Source organism: Phaenicophaeus curvirostris, chromosome 3, assembly GCF_032191515.1.
Source record: "Phaenicophaeus curvirostris isolate KB17595 chromosome 3, BPBGC_Pcur_1.0, whole genome shotgun sequence".
In the NCBI taxonomy this organism is placed as follows: domain Eukaryota; kingdom Metazoa; phylum Chordata; class Aves; order Cuculiformes; family Cuculidae; genus Phaenicophaeus; species Phaenicophaeus curvirostris.
Window position 1 is genome coordinate 90,079,381 of NC_091394.1, and position 15,147 is coordinate 90,094,527.

Genomic DNA, 15,147 nt, shown 5'->3' on the forward strand with positions numbered 1-15,147 from the left:
TATAGAATGGAAATATTTCACGGGCATTTAAACAGAAAGTGCTGTGGTTCACATTTGAAATGTCCTATAAGGCTACACACCATTTAACATTGTAAACAGTGGCAGTTCCAAAAGGTCATCCCAATAAATACAGAGAGAGATGTTTATTCAGGCATCATATGCAAACACAGAATGACTAAACTTCAAGAACTGGCAAAATCTATATATAATCTGGTCAGATAAAATGATATTGGGGTTTCTGTGGTAACAGCCTCTTTCATACTGGAGCTGAAGAATGTGAATTTGGCTCATTCTGCATAAGTTTCTACGTATATTGGGATGTAAATTGTCTAAAACTATTATCTTGACTTAATATTTGTTTTCTTTGTAGCTTATATTTTTGCAAAATTGAAGACAGATTCCTGCTTAACAATGCCTGGCAGTAAGTATTGTTACCTTACATGTGTTAATACAGTATTTAGGGGTATTTACTATTGTGGTATTTTCTTTAAGGGTTAAAAAATTCTATCAAAAGTTAAAATGGAAAATACCCCAAATTATGATACTTGCTTTAATTCTGAGGATATTTAAGATCTCAGTATTGTCCAGCCTCAGCCTTTGTAAATCTCCGTGAATTTTTCAAAGGAAAATGGGTTCTGCATTTTCCTTTTCGATAAGAAGTTCACAGTTTAACATTGATGCATTTTGTGATTTCAAGTATGTTTGAAAAATGATGTATTAAAAAAATAAAAAGAGATTCTGACATAGCTATAACCTTATATTTGGAAAATTACAAATTGTGTTTATAGAAGATAGATTTATTCTTTAGGGTATAAACCGATAAGGCTTATAATTTTAACATTCGAAGTTAAAGGAGGTTTTTGTGGCAGATGTTTCTAAGCAGCAAATTATTATTTACCTTGAAGAGTAGCAGATTTGTCTAATGCGAAGGCTCATGTTATGAAGTATTTTATGATAGCATTAATTCCAACTATTGTTTTTTAATTATTTTTCTGTTTAATTTTTTAAAAGTTCTGCATGGTCTCTGATAAAATTGCTAACCACAGTCTGTCAGTAAAGCAGATTTCCTGCTGTTACAGTACCAATCATATTGTGTTCTGTTTAATTATATGTTTGTGATGAGTTTCACAAGTGTTTAATTTAATGAGGAAATGTTTGAGCATTTGTTGTGAGCTGTGACTGCTGGCTACTTTCAAATGTCGTATAGTAATCCTAAGTTTTGTGTTACACAGTCATACTTCTACAAATGACTCTTCTGTAACTGTTAAAGTACTTTCATGTGTTGCATTGATTTAACCGCTGTCATGTAAAATACCTTACTGTAAGTATTCAAGTGTTTTCTGCTTTTGTGGTAAATAGTTGAAAATGCTCCTCAACATAAAAATTATTATTTTTTTCTTTTTTGGTAGCAAGGAGTTATGTATTGTATTGTATATTTACATAAGAAGCACCTGGAATAAATTGCTCCAACTGTACCGTGGTTCAACTTTTGCAATCTGATGAATTGCTACTGTGTTTTGATTGAGTGTTTAGTGCTCTTAAGGCCTCTCTTGCTGTGAAGGACTGTGTGGGGTTTTTTAAAAATTAAACGGGAAAAGTAAGTTTGTTTGGTGTTTTGTTTTTGGTTTTTTTTTTGGCTTTTAAACCAGATCTGCTTATGTTCAGGGTTTACTAAAGAGTCTGGTGGAACTTAAAGGAGACCAAAACAACTGATTGCTATGTATCTGTAGTGTATCTATCTGCGTAGCAAGGACTACACAGCTGCTTATTTCTCTTCTGTTTATTTAAGATGAGTTTTTTAAGTGCACGGGTGAAGGGTTAGATGAGTTTAAGTGCATGGGTGAAGGGAAGGTAACTTAACAGATGCATGTATATTGCAATTCTTACAAAATAACAGTACTTTCTTAATATTTTCCTTCCAAAAACTGTGGTTATGAAGACGTAGGATTAGAATTTTATGCAAGCAAGTATTACCTTGTGGCTAGTTGTACTTTTTATTAATGTGCACAGAGACAGCCTTCAAGACTATAGCATTGTTGCACATGAAAGAGAGAGCTTCTGCCTGCCAATTAAGGCTTTTTCAGACATTCCACAGGATTCTTTTCTGAGCATATTGATGAAACAGGTTGCTGCTATTTAGTGTTACTTTGAAATCTTGAAAGTATTTGTCCTTGAAATCTGAAAAGCTCAGTTGTTTTTAAGGGTTGGTATTTATTTTTTTTTTCACATGGAGTTCTCTCATCCCACGCATCAACCAGTGTGTTGAGCATCTTATTGAATAAAATGTGAAAAAGGCTGTTATACTGAAATATTTACCAAAAATGTTCTTTTATGCTTCAATGAGTTCTTTATAAATGATGTAGAAGAATAAAATCTAGATAAAAGGAAAGTTTGATTGCATTCTCAGGTGATGCTGACCAACTCTTTCAGAGTTGACCTGCTTGCTTTCTTAAGCCTCAGTATCAGTTCCTGGTAATATTTTTATCTCCTTCCCCCCGCCCCGTACAGTTGTTAGGGAGGGTCTGAGTCTAAAAGTGATGTTTTAGAAGGTCAGAAGAGCCCCAGGTACTGCTGTTATAGAAATACTGGACAAGGAGACTTAATTAGTCTCTTAGACACTTTAGAAGTCAGTCTTGAAGTTGTAGTACATGGAACATTCACAGGAAAATATACTTATCTCCATCAATATCAACTTTCTAAAAAACAGAAATGTAGTCAGAACTGCAATGTGTTATTGAGAGGGAGAGAGATGAATGTAGACAGTTAACCAAAGGTCATGTTTGTCTTACTTAACGTCATCTCAGTTGTGTGGATTATCAGATTTTCAAATGATGTTGCTGTTTAGTGATCCTGTGTAAGGCTATGGGGATGTAGTGCTGCAGTTGTCCTTAATGAAATAATGTTAAGGTTTCAATCTCAATGCAGTAATAGCCCATAAATAGAAAATTTTCAGTCTGCTTTCTTAATCTTAAGATGCAAAAGTGCTTGGTTTTGACTAGCCATGGCATTTGTTTTGCCATTTAGTGTGCAGTGGAAGTGTAATGCTGTTTAATTGCTGCAGCACTTGTAGCAACCTTGCCAAAGCCTTGCTTTTCCTATATTCTTTGTAGCTGTGTAAATTTATGCAAAGCTCCTCTTGTACAAATAACATGGGCATTGGTGCAAGATGTGCTTACAAATATGATGTCTTCATCTGAATTTGAAATGCAAGTTCTGCAATGCTGAGAAAGCAAATGTGTTTTCTCACTGCTATTGTAATACAGGAATTGATAGATTTGAGCCACCGCTATGTTATTGACTGATTTATCTGTGCTTTATCACAAAGAAACTGTGGATCAAAAGATTAATTAGTCCTTTTATTTAAAAAAACAAACCCAAGGAACTTGTAACCAGGTAGCCTTTGCAGCACAGTCAGCATGCGTTTTTCATGTGTCACAAGTTTGCTCTCAATTCATTTGAGAACAAAAAAAATTCAGTAATCTATGCAGATAATTTCCTTTAATGTACTTCTGTTACGGAATGCGGATGATTTTGATAGCTTTTCTTTTGTTGGCTGCATTTGGATTGAAATGTTGCAAATGCTCCTGTTAAGGGAAAAAACATTGCTAAATCATATATCAAAAACGTTTGTTTAAGACTCTGTTCTTTTTGGACACTATGTTGCAGATATTCACACTTAATCAGACGCTTGAAACAGTTTGGTAGATAATTATTTTTTTTTCAGAAATAGCTGACCTAGTTACTGGCTTCATTCCCTGACTTCAATTAAATATTTAACTTAAAGGCAGATTTTATACTAAAATGAAATTGCTTGGATTAGAAAAATTATATGATACAGGTAGGAACAGCTGTTGACTGTAAGAATGTATTTTGTTTGTGGTACAAGAGGGAATGGCCTCAAGCTCCACCAGGGGAGGTTTAGGCTGGACATTAGGAAAAAATTCTTCACAGGAAGGGTCATTGGGAACTGGAACAGGCTGCCCAGGGAGGTGGTTGATTCACCTTCCCTGGAGATGTTTAAGGCACAGGTGGACGAAGTGCTAAGGGGCATGGTTTAGTGTTTGATAGGAATGGTTGGACTCGATGATCCGGTGGGTCTCTTCCAACCTGGTTATTCTGTGATTCTGTGATTCTGCGTTTGGTTTTCTTTTCTGTTTTGCTATTGACGTAATTAAATCTTTACTTTGCAAGGGGTTGCTAATAATGATTGCTACATTAAATTGATCTTAGCTGCTGATTTAGCAGATCCTTTTATAACTGACTGTAATATGTGAGTTAAGAGAGTAAATAAATAAAAATAAGTATTTTGACAAAAGTAGTTTTCCCACATTTTTCCCCTCGAATAACTCCTGTGCAGTTTACCAATATGAATGTCCCTGGCCCATATGCTATTCTGTCAAGTATTTGCCAGTTAAAAAAGAGACCAACACTGTTTTGAGAGATACATTTATCAGTAATATGGAAAATCTTCCATGATTTGGCTTGTTGTGAAGTGACTGTTTTGGTAAGTTCAGAATGCTTCTCCAAGTGCATCGATTGCTTCTCATTAAAACTGCACATAATTTTATTTCCTCAGCTTTCCAGACACCATGTGGTTTTTTGCCAGCTGTCTTTGCAGAGACAGTCAGTCTGCAGTTGGTGTGTCCTGGTGGCTTCCCTTGTTTGTGTGAGATGAAAACAGACGAGAGAACAAATGAATTTTGATTATCTTTTTCCTTTGTTCTTGGACATTACTGGTTTCAGATAAGTTGTTTCATGGTCTTTAAACAACCTACCAACCCACGTACTCCCAATCAAAAAAAACCCAACAAACATTTACAATTATAATTTTCTTTCTGAACAGAGCTTCCTTGCCAAGTGTAGGAATGAAAACAGCACTTGAAATAGAATTTGAAATGAGTGAATTCTTAACTTATATTTAATGTTCTTAACTCATTTTAAAAGGCAGATAATCTCATTTTGAGATTCTTCTCTCACAACAATTTTGGGAAATTAACTTATTTGTCTTTTGTAATTCTAGTTTTTATATATAATAACAAGATCATTATTGAGAAGGGAAGTTTTATTTCCCTGTGCAATACAGTTTTAAAATATCCATAATGTTTTTAGTGAACATGATGCCATAGTCCTAATTAATAATGTCCTCCAGTCTTTCTATCTAACATACTTTTTTTTCTCATCTGGAGTGTGTTTCTCATTTACCCTTGATATTTTAAAAACCTAAATGGCCCCTTCCAATTAATGAAGCATATTTCATAATTGCTGTAATTTATTTTAAATACAGTAGAAACCTAGTAGTTTTCTGATAGTATCGTTGACTACTTGGAATAGAGTTAAAATAAATATGTTGTAATCCTATAAATTTTGCATGTTTTGGTTATTATGGAAGAGTTAAATGGGGAAGTATCTCAAGTAATTTTCTGCTGCTTGATTCTAGTACCTCAGAAGAAACAAGTAGCCCTGTACCATGTCCATCTTTTAAATACTAAACTAACCAACACAGGAACTTGAAAAACAACTGCCAAGGGAATGTCGCGGTTTGGGCTACCTTTAGCAGTTTGCCATTTGCTAGACCTAGACCAGTAAAGGAAAATAACCGTATTTCAGAATATTTGTGACTGTTAGAATACTGTGGTCTCAAAATCTAGAACAATAAATGCTTTCATCACATACATATTTACATACAGATTTTTTTTGAGCTGATTTTTAAATTATTTTCTTTTCTACACTGATAAGAAAATGTAGGAACTTCTCTCAGTGTATCCTTTCATTAAGCTAAGAAAAACAAACCCAGGAAGTTGTAGCTGGAGAACTGTAGGTCTTTGTAGATCTGTTTATTTCATTCATGAAACCATAAGCAACTTTGTAAGCTGATGGGGTAGTTGCTTCCATATTCTTTAACAAATCTGCCTGGGTTTCTTTAAGACTTGTTAATTTTGAACAGGTGTTCATTTGGGTTTTTTTCTGTTAGCTGTTAATTCTCTTTACCTATGCAATATCCTAACCCCATTTGGGAAAGTTAATGTTCGGATGCAGTTCCATAGATAGTGAAAATCACTTATATTAACACATTGCAAATAATCATAGAATAGTTAGGGTTAAAGATCATCTAGTTCCAGACCCCCTGCCATGGGCAAGGACATCCCACTAGATCTGGTTACCCAAGGCCCCATCCAGCCTGGCCTTAAACACTTGCAGGGATGGGGCATCTACAGCTTCCCTTGGCAACCCGTTCCAGTGTCTCACCACTCTCATGGTGAAGAAATTCTTCCTAATGCCTAGTCTAAATCTGCCCTTCTCCAGTTTATACCCATTTCCCCTTGTCCTATCACCACAAGCGTTTATGAATAGTCCCTCTCCAGCTTTCTTGTAGGCTCCTTTCATATACTGGAATGTCGCTATAAGATCTCCTCGGAGCCTTCTGTTCTCCAGGCTGAACAAGCCCAACTCTCTCAGCCTGTCCTCATAGGGAAGGTGCTCCAGCCCTTGGATCATCTTTGTAGCCCTCCTCTGGAACACTTTCAATAGTTCCATATCCTTCTTACACTGAGGATTCCAGAACTGGGCACAGTACTCCAGATGAGGTCTTAGAAGAGAGGAATCGAGGGGAAGAATCACTTCCCTCACCCTGCTGGCCACGCTTCTTTTGATGCAGCCCAGCATACGGTTGGCCTTCTGGGCCACAAGCACACGTTGCCAGCTCTTGTTGAGCTTCTCATCAAGGAGCACCCCCAATTTCTTCTCGACACAGCAGCCCTCAATCACATCATCACCCATCGTATACTGAAAACAGGGATTGCCCCAACCCAGGAGTAGGACCTTGCATTTGGCCCTGTTGAACCTCATGTGGTTCTCACAGGCCCACTTCTCCACCCTGTCCAGGTTCCTCTGGATGACATCCCATCCTTCCACTGTGGGAACTGCACCACTCAGCTTGGTGTCATCTGCAAACTTGCTAAAGGTGCACTCAATCTCGCTGTCAATATCATTGATGAGGATATTAAACAGCCCTGGTCCCAGTATGGACCCCTGAGGGATACCACTTGTCACGGATCTCCATCTGGACATAGAGTTATCGACCGCTACTCTCTGAATAGAACCATCCAACCAGTTTCTTATCCACTGTACCGTCCACCCATCAAATCCATATCTCTCCAATTTAGAGAGGAGGATGTTGTGTGGGACCGTGTCAAAGGCTTTACAGCATCTTGATAGTTCACATCTGTTTGTTTTCCCTTGTCCACTGCCGAGGTTACTCCATCATAGAGAGTCATTAAGTTGGTCATACAGGATTTGCCCCTCGTGAAGCCATGCTGGCTGCCATTAATTACCTCCATGTGCTTTAGCATAGCTTCCAGGAGGATCTGTTCCATGATCTTCCCAGGCACAGAGGTGAGGCTGACAGGTCAGTAGTTCTCAGAGTCGTATTTTCTGCCCTTTTTAAAAATGAGCACAACGTTACCCTTCTTCCAGTCGCCAGGTACTTCTCCCAGTTGCCATGATTTTTCCAATATCATGGAGAGTGGCTTGGCAACCACATCTGCCAATTCCCTCAGGACTCTGCGGTATATCTCATCAGGTCCCATAGGCTTATGTACGTTCAAGTTCCTCAGGTGGTCACAAACCTGATCCTCCTCTATAGTAGGAGGGGTTTACCCACCTAGTCACCATCTTGCTGTTGCATGACCCAGGAGGGGTGAGGAGAGCAGCTATCAGGGAAGACTGAGGCAAAAAAGTTAAGTACCTCAGCCTTCTCCTCATCTGTTGATACATGATCACCATTTCCAAACAGTAGGGGTACGTTCTCTTTGAGCTTCGTCTTTTGATTGACGTACCTGTAGAAGCCCTTCTTGTTAGTCTTTTGTTCCCTTGCCAAGTTTAGCTCCAGCTGCGCCTTGGCCTTCCTGACCTCATCCCTACACAACCGGGCAGCATCCCTATCACGTTCCAGGTTACCCATCCCTGCTTCCACTGCCTGTGCAGTGTCCTCTTCTTTAGTTTAACCAGCAGGTCTCAACTCAGCCATGCCGGTCTCTTCCCTTCCCTGCCTGATTTTCTACATACAGGGACTGAGCACTCTTGCGCTTTATGGAAAATATCCTTGAATATTTTCCAGCTCTGTACCACTCCCTTGTCTCAGAGGACCACGTCCCAGGGGATCCTATGGAGTAATTCCTTGCAGAGCTGGACATCTGCTTTCCTGAAATATAGTGTCCTGATTATGCTCCTCACCTGTCCCGTATCCCTTTGGACCTTGAACTCCACCAGTGTATGATCACTGCAGTCCAAGCTGTCTCCAATCCTAATATCACTGATGTGTTCACTTGTACTGGTGACTATAAGGTCCATTATTACATCTCCTCGGGTGGGGATCTCTATCAGCTGGACTAAGAAGTTATCTTCAATTCACTCCAGGAGTTGCCTGGATTGCCTGCAGCTTGCTGTGCTACTTTTCCAGCATATGTCGGGGTTGTTGAAGTCCCCAAGTAGGATGAGAGCTTGCAGGCATGAAGCCTCCTGTAGCTGGAGGAAGAAGACTTCATCAGTTGGTTTTCTGGTTCTCCTTGACCAGGTGGCTTGTAGTATGCACCAACCACAAGGTTCCCATTGGTTCTTCTGTCCTTAATTTTGACCCACGAGCTCTCATCCTGTTCGTGGCTACTCTTCAACTACAGCTCTTCACATTCTATCCCTTTCCTGAGATAGAGGGCAACACCTCTACCCCTCCTTTCCCAGTCTGTCCCTTCTGAACAGCCTGTAGCTGTCGATTGCCATGCTCCATTCATGGGATTTTTCCCACCACATTTCCGTGATGGCAACTAGATCATGGCTTTCTAGTAGCACGGTAGCTTCCAGCTCCTCCTGCTTGTTACTCAAGCTTTGTGTGTTAGTGTAAAGGCACTTCAGCTGGGCTGCTGGTTGCATCACCTTCCCAGTGGACCCTTTATTACCTACAAGGTGTTTTAGAGAAGTATACTCCCTAGCACCTGACCCCTGCCACCCATCTTCCTACCACTTATTATAGACTAGCTTGATGTCAACCCCCTCCCACTTCAAATCTAGTTTAAAGCCCTATCTAAAAGCCCTGCAAGCTCCTGGGCGAAGACCTTCGTCCCCCTCTGAGAAAGGTGGCTCCCATCTGAAGCCTGTAGTCCTGGTGCTGTGTAGGCCATCCCACTATCAAAAAAACCAATAATGTCCAGTAACATTATTAATATAATTCTATATTTCATTCCTTCCATTTGTTTTGGAACAAAGTTCAGCCAAGAAGTGAAGAATTTCTTCTCATCCTTTCCTTGTCAAAACCTGAAGATTTTTATTTCTTTTCTTTTTTTTAGCTCTTGTTGTTTATATGTATGCAGTCTGGGCATGTGACATAGGAAACTAAGTGCTGTAGACATGAACATAATTCTGTCTACATCCAAGCTTTTATGTACTTATAATCCATACATGGCCAGTTCAACAAATGGTAAAATGTAGCTTAATAGCTTGATTTTTTAAGGTTTTATTAAAATTTGGCTATCATTGTTATTTACAGAAATCACTTTGCAACTGGTTTTCCTATCAGTCGATTAACCTTCATGTGCAGCACTGTTTGCTATTCATTTCTCAATCATGGGACGAAAGGGTAAGAAGGCTCATGCTGATTTTGCATGCAAGTGTCCTGTTTTTTTGATGCATGACAACAAAGAAATATTGTTGGTTTTTTTTTGGGGGGGTAGGTTTTCCATTATGTGATTAAATGCATATCTCTGTGAAAAGACCAAGGTAATCTGCTTTTAAAAATACATTGACTTTCCCTTTACATTGTGTATGGATTTTATTTCCTATCAGTGGCTTTCTACGGAATTGGTTACTTCGTGAATTGCTGAAGAAAGATTTAACTGTGTACATGATTCTTTGCTTTCAAAGAGTGCTATTTTATTTTTAGGTAGTTATATCATTCAAGAAATCATTTGTAATGTTTCAATCCAATCAGTTGATTTTTTTTTTCAATCCAATACAGGTAACGTCCAGTACTGAACATGTTGCCCAGAGAGATTGTAGATGCCCCATCCCTGGAAACATTCAAGGTCATGCCAGATGGGCCTCTGAGCAGCCAGATCTAGTTGAAGATGCCCCTTCTCACTGCAGGGTGTTGGACTAGATGACCTTTAAAGGTCCCTTCCAACCCCAATTATTCAATATTTCTATGCTTTTAATTCATGCAGCAATTAGACATAAGTGAGCAGAGAGTAGTACTTAGGATGTGAATGAGACTCTGTCACACCACCAGAGCCATCTGCTAAATTGTGGATTTCAGCTAATGATCATGTCCAAAGATGAGAAGTGCTCCATTTTGCTATTTTGAAGGTGCTTAGCTGAACAGCTGAAGTTCTTTTTACAAACTCTAGAATACTGAATTGTCTGTGAAATATACTAGCAAATTCTGTTTGTTGCTTGTGTTCAAGGGAATGACCGATGGCTCTTACTGGTAACCCAGCTAGTTCAAAGAATATGAGCCTTTTGGTACCCACGTAGAGGCCAATATGGAATTTTCTAACACAAGGCATGTGTCATACTTGTTCACACTTCAAAAGTTAAAATAGTTATAGAATCCTTGTTTTGCACTCATATATTTAACGATCACAAGACTAGTAAGTCATTTGTAAACTAGGAAACTTCTTAATTCAGCCAGGTACAAAAAATTTAAAAAAATCAATTATGTTCATCGAGTACTTGCTGTTTTCCTTAGCAGAAGTTTAAATAAGTAATAGAGTAAATATTACAGTAATCTGACTTACATACTCCTAATACAGAGCAGAAGTGGTTAATTATATTTAAAGAACTGTCTAGCCTTTGATAAATTATATGCGCAGATAACTGGCCTTATGAAATAAACACTAGTGAAGTACTGATAATCTGTGTTTAAGAACTTTGGCTTCTTTCAAATTTTGAATTGTTTTTCTAAACTAGAAACATGGCAGTAAGAACTAATCTGTTGTATAGTTGTGCCAAATCCCCAACAATTATGTGAGAAAAGTTAAGTATTTAATTTCAAAATTAACGTTTTCTCATTCTTTTTAAAATCAGTGCCATTTAAAAAAAAATTATACCATATAAAATATAAGTGGAATTCTAGACCTCAGGATGTTAAGGAATAATTGCCACCTGCATAACTCAGATTTCCTTTTCATGTCCAGTTTGAGATCTTTCAGAGGTCTTGGTCCTTTCATTTTTTGCCAAGAGCATGACTGTGATTCTAAATCGCACTTGGACATGTTGCAGTATTTTGCTCTTTAAGGTCTATGCTTTGACCTGAAATGTGCACTCAAGAGTTTTAAATGTGGCTTGGGAATGCTTACAATTGATCTGTCTCTGATAGTTTGAGCTAGCAAAATGATGCTATGCTTTTCAAAATTTGTGTGTATGTATGGAAGTCTGTAGCTGAGTGTACTCAAACGAGGGTGAAAGTTGTTTTTGAAGCTCTGGTCATACCTATGTTGTCAATTGGAGTGTTTTAATAGGAAAAAAGATATTGAGATGAACACAAGTTTATATACAGTTTCAGCGGTTTACTCTGAACTAGTTAAAATCCAGTTCCCTGAGCTAAACTTTTCTACTGTATTTGGTTTGAGGCCTCCAGAAAGAAGGCCTGTGAACCTTTGCTTCCTCATTATCAGGACTTTTAAACGTGACACACATGCTGGTTTTGCTCACAGAAAGCTTCTCATGCCTTTTTTTTTCTTCTGGGTGCAGTTCAAGTGACAATGTGGTTCCTACTCTGTTATCCTCTTCAGCACTGTGCATTTGGGTAACAAGGGCTGTGAGTTGAGAATTTAATCTTCCCAGCCTAGATACAGGAGTCACAGGATACTGGTGATAAAATGACAGAGCTATTCTGAGCATCCCCTGAGGAGAAAGATGGGCAGCAGCCTAAGGTTTTGGGAGCTCTTATCACTGCAGTTGTGTTCCTCCCTTGTGGACTGGGTCAAGAAAACAAGCTGCATTGTCATAAGAAAATGGAAAAAGTACAAATAGTCAGGAAACTTCTTCGTACTTTTCTGCATTGAGATTTTTTCAGTGCACAAATTTTCAAGTGTTAATCACCCTGAGAAGACTTGCTGCCCAGGCCACTTGCTGACCAGTTACTCTTTGGTTTGAAGTGAGCTTTCCTTCTGTAGAGCAAGTGGTGAGTTTAGCAGTGCCATCCTTCAAGATCTCCTCAGATGGTGCAAAGGAGTAGTATTGTCAAAATCTTCATGACCTTTCCAAAGTAGGAAGTGTTTGACACTGTTACATCTATTGCTTGGTGTGGGGAAGACACAGCTTCATAAAAAGAATTGGCTTCCAAGTCATACAGATTTCAGCTGACCAGCAAGGGAAATCTTTAAACATTTTGGCAACTTTCTCACATGTTAGGAGTCATTCCCGTTTCTTCCATGACTCTGACCTTGGAATCAAGACATCTGCTGACAATCAGAACTGTTCATGGTGTTTGAGTGTTCTAAGAGATGCTAAATAATCCATCTATTCTTCTGCTATAAACCTGAGACTTTAAATGTATCATTAATTGTAATTTCACCACATTTACAATGGGTTCTTGTGGAATTTGCAGTGTCGCTGCAAGATGCTTGGCTTTGCTTTAGCCCCTACTTAACGGTCTGTCAATGTACCATGTCCTGATGCTCTGCCTAGACCTGTATCCAGACCCTGTGCTCTTGTTGTGGCTTCTTGTTGTGACCTCTTCTTCCCCTCCTCTCTCATCCTCAAAATGCAGGCACGTACAAAGGGTGTTCATTAAAGGCAATGATTTATGTCAGTTCTTGTAGAAAAACAAAAGTGAGCAGCAAGTGTTCAAATAACAAAGTAACTTCCTTCCTTCCTGAGAATGAGACCGAGACCTGTATCCAGTAATCTGAGGAAATGCAATGGGAGGGAGTGTGGCAAATCTAGTTTAAAAGCTTTAGAAATAGAACTGAGCACGTGGAGAGTGGCACAGAGAAAGTCCCTGTCAGCTGTCTGCCTTGCTGGCTGAAGCTGGAGCTGGGAAGAAAAGGTATCACCAAGCTTAAGCATCTAGGTGGGATTCTGTAGTCTGGACTTAAATAGCAGTCACAAAAGCTCACCAAGGCACTTAGGCAAGTATATATATTTTCGCCTGTAGTTGACCAACCTGCTGACCAGAAGTATAGTTTGAAGGCTCCAGAGGAAGACAAGTGGCCCTTTTGGAATAGTTTTGCCCTTGGGCACCCCTCAGGAAATGCTCGTTACTGACCCATGACCACTGCTTGTCTTGTTATCTTTCAACCATGTCTTCCACAGTGTCTTCCCTCTCCTTCATGCTCAGTGTCCGTCTCAATCCTGAGACATTGCAGCATCCTCTGCAGAATGGTCTTCCATGTCAGGTATTGCTTCCTACGTGCTACAATGGGGAAACAAGGTGGTATGGAGGGTGCAGGTGTTGCAGTTCCCCTGCATGGAACCCATGGAGGAATGTAAACCAAGTTTGTTGGTGTTTGAGTGCCTACAAAGGTAACGGCACGCTTGTCTGTCACTGCAGTGGTCCTCTGCAGATGCGAAGAGTTCAAGGATTTCGTATTCTGAAAACTGCTCATCTAGGTTAGAGAATTGGTTAGGGTCAAGTTGAAGCCAGGCTTTGGACAGTTTAGTCAGTCTGGTACTGGGAGTGTACTTCTATGCCAGGGTTAGATGGGGAGATGCTGTTCTGTACCCACTGTATCATGGGAGAAGCCAGGTGTTTGGACAGAGTGTTTGTATTAAGTCATGAGAGTAGCAGGAGGTTACTGGGATAATGTCAATACTTCTTTTTATTTTAAACTAAATAGTAGGTAAAGGATATCCTGCTGGCTCAGTGTGTTACTGGATGAGTCGTTTAAGTACAATGGATATTTTGTGATTGTTTGTTAAGAATGTGCTTCTGCTCTGCTGCTTGTCTGGATGGAGGAATTAATGCCTATTCACATGCCTTAGAGATTGCACAAAGCACTACGTGCATTCTTTTCCCTCTCTTCCTCCTTTAGTTCAGTAGTTTGCTTATGTCCCCATTTTTCACTGATTTATGAAAAACCTTACTATGAAATCAGTGTTTGTTTAGAAATGGAGTATCATGACACAAAACCTCTTCGTTTTCCTCCTCTGGATTTATCACCTAGCACTCGTTTCCTGACTGTGAACCCAATATTGAAAGCAGGAATGAAAGTTAGACTTTACCCATTTTTTTTACTGTGCACAGGTTACCAGCTGTGGTGGAGAGGTGTCAAGGAGCTTTATGTAGGTGTCTTTCCAGGTGTCTTCTGAAGTCAGAGTGACAAAATTCCTTTTTTGTATTGCTTTAGTGATAAGAAGTAAATGACCTGGCTGTGGCCAGCTTAATAGGAAGATAAGTAAGGACAAGAAAAGTAACAACAAGGCCTAAAATTCATGATAAACCATAGGGCTCCTTTCACTGGATCCAGATAAATTTTAGATATTAATGCTGCATTAAAAATGGAGAATGCTGGTAGTGTCTCAGAGTAGAAAAGGAGGAGGTGATGTTGAAGAGAGTAGAAATGAGAAAGTAAAACAACTTGCTATGCAAGAACAACAAAGGTGGAAGAAAGAAGAGACAGTATGGAAACACTACAGGCATGGAACTTGTGAAAAAGGATGCAACTAGAGAACTTGATGTAATGGAAAACTTCCTTTTAATGGATTAGAAGTCTTTAAAAAGCACCATCCCAAAGATAATATCTTCCCTGGGGATTTGTTTTAATTGCTAATGGTTCTGAAAAGAATACTTCATTGAAGAAGCTTAGTGGCTTTTTTCTCCTTTTTGCTTGTAGCTTGACATGTGTTGTCATTTCTTGTTTTCACAAAATGCTTATATTCAAATTATTTTTGCATGTTTTTCACTGTAGCAGGCTGTGCACCTCTCCATGTTGATTCAAGTACAGAAGAACACACCTTGAAGTCATATCGCGCCAGAATTAGCTTTATAATTAGCTTTACAGCTTTACTGTAAGACTAAATTCTAGGAGCGAAGTTCAGGGTTTTTTATTTGTTCCAAATTAACTAAGCAGGAAAATATTTTTAAAAATAAATAGAAAATGGCCAAATTTAGGGAGTGGATGGAATTTGCCACATTGGCTGTTACTCAGATTTTGC

General features: G+C 39.0%; 1 protein-coding gene across 2 annotated transcripts in view; it reads left to right on the top strand.

Annotated features, from left to right (window-relative positions):
- The first annotated feature begins 280 nt into the window (after nucleotides 1-280).
- The window catches only part of EFR3A (EFR3 homolog A), an 81,514-nt gene continuing 66,647 nt past the window's right edge, over nucleotides 281-15,147 (top strand). Inside the window, exons 1-2 of one of the 2 annotated variants that reach the window (XM_069854673.1) lie at nucleotides 281-421; nucleotides 9,539-9,628. In XM_069854673.1, the coding sequence (XP_069710774.1) occupies nucleotides 9,616-9,628 (13 nt within the window). In that variant the 5' untranslated portion in view covers nucleotides 281-421; nucleotides 9,539-9,615. The remainder of the gene's footprint in view (nucleotides 422-9,538; nucleotides 9,629-15,147) is intronic. The other variant, XM_069854674.1, reaches the window with a different exon arrangement.